At 68.3% G+C, this 5,118-nt stretch overlaps 1 protein-coding gene across 1 annotated transcript; it reads right to left on the bottom strand.

The window, feature by feature from the left end:
• Positions 1–65: 65 nt before the first annotated feature.
• H696_04475 (hypothetical protein) lies at positions 66–5,105 on the bottom strand. The gene is made up of 9 exons (XM_009498352.1): positions 4,625–5,105; positions 4,197–4,404; positions 3,762–4,122; positions 2,877–3,588; positions 2,292–2,671; positions 1,529–1,655; positions 1,305–1,435; positions 1,087–1,170; positions 66–891 (listed from the first exon to the last, which is right to left on the bottom strand). The coding sequence occupies exons 1-9, from the start codon at positions 5,004–5,006 to the stop codon at positions 208–210; spliced, it is 3,069 nt and encodes a 1,022-aa protein (XP_009496627.1). The 5' UTR covers positions 5,007–5,105; the 3' UTR covers positions 66–207.
• Positions 5,106–5,118: the final 13 nt, after the last annotated feature.

Here is a 5,118-nt window from a genome sequence, read left to right on the forward strand (position 1 = left end):
CCCCCCCCCCCCCCCTCCCCCCCAATAGACAGGGCTCTGGCCTCCATGGTGGGACATGAGCCGTGAGAGAAAAAAAAACAAACAAACAAACAAGCGGTCTATGTCTATGCAGGGAGGGGGAAAGGGAGGTAAATGGCAAGACGAGCGAGCGGTGGGGAGGCCGAAGCGCGCATCCGCGGCAAGGCCAGCCGGCACATGCCGGGGCTGTCAGAGGCCGAAGATGCGGCTGGCCGCCAGGTCGGCAGTCAGGCCGGCCGGGAGCTGGGCCTGGGCCTGGGCCGCACGGCCGCCCCCGCGGCCGCCCACCTTACCGGCCCAGGCCCGAACCAAAGCCCCGGCATTCAAGTCCGGCCGGTCGGTCGGCCGAAGGACCACCACATGCAGGCCCCCAGCGCCGAGGACGGCCACCACATCGACATCCATGTCTCCGGCCAGGTCGGCGCCGGCGGCCAGGATGCGCCCGCGAGTGGCCGCCTCATCGGCCAGGTCCTCCGGCAACCGAATCAAATGCAGGCGAATGGGGGCACCCGTCTGGCCGTCGGCCGTCGTCGGGACCTCCACCCGGGTGGACACCTCCAACTGCGGCAGGAGCCCCTCAACTTGGCGACGCAGGCGCCGGAGACCGGCCCGGTGGTCGGTGGCCGAGGCTTCCAGGCGGTCGATCTTGTCCAGGGCCTCACCGGTCCCCGGGGCGTCAAGACGCCGGAGCAGGGCCTGCTGGTCGCGGCGCATGGCCATCAGCTGTCGAATGGCCGAGGGGCCGGCACAGGCCTCCAGCCGACGGATGCCCCGTGCGGTGGACACATCGCCGCCGAGGAGAATGAAAGGCGACAGGTCACCCGTGTGAGCGGCATGCGTTCCGCCGCAGAGTTCCGTCGACACATCGCCCACCTGCATGGAGGGGTCAGAAAGCCGGCATGCATACAGGCAAGGGGGGGGGGAGGAAAAGAGGCGGGCAGGAAATGCCAAAGGGGGAGGCAAGGAGGGGGGGGAAGACAGCGAGAGGGAGAGGGAGGCTGGGAAGACAGCAGAGGCGAGAAGGAGGAGGAGGAGGAGGAGGAGGAGGAGGAGGGGCAGGGGACGCACCGAAACCACTCGAACCGTCTGGGCATACTTGTCGGTGAAAAGACCGATGGCTCCGGACGCGAGAGCCTCGTCCTGGTTCATTGTCTGAGATGCCAGGGGGGGGGGGCGGGGAGAGAGAGGGAAAAGGGGGGATGGTGCACCAGTGTCAGAGGGTGTAGACAGGGCGCATCTTGCAGGCGCGCGGACAGCAGGCGGAGGGGAAGCAGAAAGAGACGCACGGCCAGAGAGACGGGCAGCTGGGCATCGGCCACCGACTGGCAGAAAGCCTCCACTTCCAGGAGCTGGGCATCGGTCATGCGATCGAGATGGGTGAAGTCGAAGCGCAAGCGGTCGGGCTCAACGCGGGAAGCTGATCCGGGGACCAGTCGTTCCATGGTGAAGTCAGGATCGGGCGACCGGCAAGGGGGGGGGGGAGAGAGAGACAAAAAGACGGATGACGTACCGGCCTGGGAGACATGGGGGCCGAGCACATGCCGGAGGGCGGCATTCAGCACATGCGTAGCGGTGTGATTGGCGGCGGTGGCCCGGCGGGCATTCATGTCCACCTCGGCCAGGACGGCCTCGCCGGTCTGCGAATGGGGAAGGACATGCAGCGCAAGGGGACCACCAAGCGAGAGGTCAAGCAAGGGGGGCGGGGAGGGGGGGCATGGAGGGTTGGTCAATGGGCGCTGGATACCGGAGGCGGAGGAAAAAAAGGGGGCGAGCAATTGGCCGAGAGAGGGGGGCAACAAGGGGGGGGGGGGGGGGGGGGGACCAAGCGAGGCAATGTGCGCGTCGGTCAGGTCGGCCGGGTGGGCAACCAGCAGGAAGGACAGGTGCTCGCCGGCGGGCAGGCAGTCCAGCACTGGCAGCGGCTCGGGGCGCTCGGCCAGGCAAATGGTGCCAATATCACCCACTTGGCCACCACCGCGGGCGTAGAAGGGACACTTGTCCAGGGCCAAGACGATGACCGAGTTGGCCTCCGGATGCCCGAGAGCCCGCAGGCGCTGGGACACTTCCTCCCGCAGGCCGGCCACCGCGTCATCCAAGGAGTCCAGGGCCGCGACACCGGCGGCCACCACCGTGGTAGCCACCGGTCCCTTTAGCATGGGCGTGTCCCCGACAAAGGTGGAAACGGCCCGGCTGGCTGCCCATCCTGCAAGACACGGACAGGAAGGAGGGGGAATGTCGCGCGCAGGGGTGCATGGGTGGGGGGGGGAGCGAACCAGCGAGGCAATGTGCGCGTCGGTCAGGTCGGCCGGGTGGGCAACCAGCAGGAAGGACAGGTGCTCGCCGGCGGGCAGGCAGTCCAGCACTGGCAGCGGCTCGGGGCGCTCGGCCAGGCAAATGGTGCCAATATCACCCACTTGGCCACCACCGCGGGCGTAGAAGGGACACTTGTCCAGGGCCAAGACGATGACCGAGTTGGCCTCCGGATGCCCGAGAGCCCGCAGGCGCTGGGACACTTCCTCCCGCAGGCCGGCCACCGCGTCATCCAAGGAGTCCAGGGCCGCGACACCGGCGGCCACCACCGTGGTAGCCACCGGTCCCTTTAGCATGGGCGTGTCCCCGACAAAGGTGGAAACGGCCCGGCTGGCTGCCCATCCTGCAAGACACGGACAGGAAGGAGGGGGAATGTCGCGCGCAGGGGTGCATGGGTGCAGGGGGGGGGGAAGGGGGTCAGAAAAAAGGGACAAGGAGGGCCACAGGCAGATGGGCCGCGAAGGGAGAGAGAGAGAGAGAGAGAGAGAGGGAGAGGGAGGGAGAGAGAGGGAGAAAAGGAGATCAAGGCAAAGGCCCGTCCGACGGACCCTTGAGTACAGAGCCCAGGCGAGGAAGCCCGGAGCCGGGGCCGGCACCGGCGGCCGTCGCAACGGCGCTGTCAACACCACCGGCCGCATCGGCAGCCAGGTGCAGCTGCCGATTGGCCAGCCGCGACTCGGCCAACAGGGCCTGTGCGCCATCCAGGTCGGCCGGGATGCCCCGCTCCCGGCAGAGGTCGGCCGTCGTGTCGATCGGCAGGCCATGCGTGTCGTACAGGCGGAAGATGGCCTCGGCCCCGAGGGTGCCTGTGAAGCCCGGCTGGCGGAGGTGGGCATCCAGCGTGCGCACCGCCCGGTCGAGAACCTCCGCAAAGGCACGCTCCTCCATGGTGATGATGGCCGAGGCGGCCGGCAGCGCGGCTGCCAGGCGGGCCCGGTCCGCGGCGGCCGAGCTGCGTGCCACCACAGGCAGGAGCTCCGCCAGGAATGGCCGCTGCAGGCCCAGCTGGCGCCCGGCCAGCACCGCACGCCGGGCAATCCGACGGGTAATGTACCCACGGCCGATGTTCGAGGGGAGGATGCTCTCCGACAGCAGTTGCAGCAGGGCGCGGCTGTGGTCGGCAATCACTCGAACCAGGGGGCTGGCGGCCAGGTCATCGCTCGAGGTCGAGGAACCGGCGAGCCCGTCGCCCCGGACAAGGTCCGCCGTGGCCAGGCAGATGGCACGGAGTTCGTCGGTGTCAAAGTTGCTGGCGACGCCCTGGTCCCGAGAGGAGTGACGCCCAAGGCGGCATGGTGAGTAACCGCAACTGAGCACATGCTCGAGAGGGAGGCAGAGGGAATGGGAAGAGGGGGAGGAGGAGAGAGAGGAGGGAAGACACAGAGAGAAAGAGAGAGAGAGGGAGAGAGACAGGGGGAAGGAGAGACACGCACCTGAACCACACTCGCCAGGCGCTCGAGCCCCATGCCAGTGTCGACGCACGGGGCAGCCAACGGGGCAAACTCCCCCGGGCGAACCGGCCCCCGGCCAGCTGGCTCAGGCCCGAGGACATACTGCATGAATACCAGGTTCCAAATTTCCAGCCACCGCGCGTCCTCGCCCTCCGAGGCCAGGAGGTGCTGGGGGGTCATCTCGGCCAGGTCCCAGTGGATCTCCGTGCAGGGGCCGCACGGGCCGCCCGACACACCGGTGGACCAGAAGTTGTCGTCGCGATCGCGGAAGCGGATCCGGTCATCCGGCACGCCGATCACATCGCGCCACACGGCGCGGGTGTCCTCGTCGCCATGGAGGACCCTGCGCTTGGGTGGTCAGTCACATGCACGGGCTGCGAGCAGACACGCGGGGAACAGGAAAACCGGCTTGCGTACGTCACCATCAAGCGATCGGCCGGGAGACCGACCTCCTCCGTGAGGAAGGTCCAGGCCAGCTGGCAGGCCTCGCGCTTGAAGTACGGCCCATGGGGCCAGGCCCCGGGGCTGGCTCCGGCAAACCGGCCGAAGGAGAAGTTCCCCAGCATCTCGAAGAAGGTGTGGTGCCGCGGCGTGTGGCCCACATTGTCGAGGTCGCTGTTCTTACCTGCCGACATGCGGGCCCCGGAGAAGGGGGGAGCCGGGGAGGGAGGAGAGCAGGGTGGCAGGAGTGGGATTGGCAGGAGCCGGGTGGCCCAGGTAGGCGGCAGACGTGGGATGAGTCGAGTGTGTGCGCGCATAGGCGTGTGTATGCGGAAGAGAGACAGAGAGAGGGAGAGAGGGAGAGAGGGAGAGAGGGAGAGAGAGGAGGAGGAGGAGAAGCGCACCGCCCGCCCGCAGACAGCGCTGAATACTGGTGGCATAGGGCCAAGGAGGGCTCTTGGAGCCGAGGAAGTAGTCCTTCAGCGGGGCCATCCCGGCCGCCGTGAAGAGGAGGCTATCGTCGCCGGCGATCCCCGGGGCCGCGAGCGGCGCGCTGTCCAGCGCCTGGTGCGGGAAGCTCGCATGCCGCGAGAAGAACCCGGTGAATGCCTGGCGGAGCTCCTCCACCGATCGGGGGGCCGGCAGCGGCCCAGGGCCGGGCTCACGGGCGACGGGCACATTGGCGGCACGAACCGCGGCCATGGTCGCAGGCTGTGACGCCGAGAAGAACGTCCGAAGGAGCGGCGCAGCCGGTCGCCGGCCGGCGAGCTGCCCACACGAAAGCATCGTAGAGCAGGAGACAGGGAGAAGAGCCGAGAATCGGGCGAGGGCAACAGGAGGCGGTGCCGATCGTGCTGGCCGAGACCCGGCGCCCGTGGTGGAAAAATACCCCCCGCCC

Source organism: Fonticula alba (genome assembly GCF_000388065.1).
Source record: "Fonticula alba strain ATCC 38817 unplaced genomic scaffold supercont2.7, whole genome shotgun sequence".
In the NCBI taxonomy this organism is placed as follows: Eukaryota; order Rotosphaerida; family Fonticulaceae; genus Fonticula; species Fonticula alba.

Excerpts from the sequence above, each read along its gene's own strand:
- H696_04475 (XM_009498352.1), bottom strand. The coding sequence starts at position 5,006 with ATGCTTTCGTGTGGGCAGCTCGCCGGCCGGCGACCGGCTGCGCCGCTC. Across the intron at positions 4,405-4,624 it reads GCGCTGTCTGCGGGCGGGCG|GTAAGAACAGCGACCTCGAC; the intron begins GTGCGCTTCTCC and ends GCATGTCGGCAG. Across the intron at positions 1,656-2,291 it reads ACGCGCACATTGCCTCGCTG|ACCGGCGAGGCCGTCCTGGC; the intron begins GTTCGCTCCCCC and ends CCCCATTCGCAG.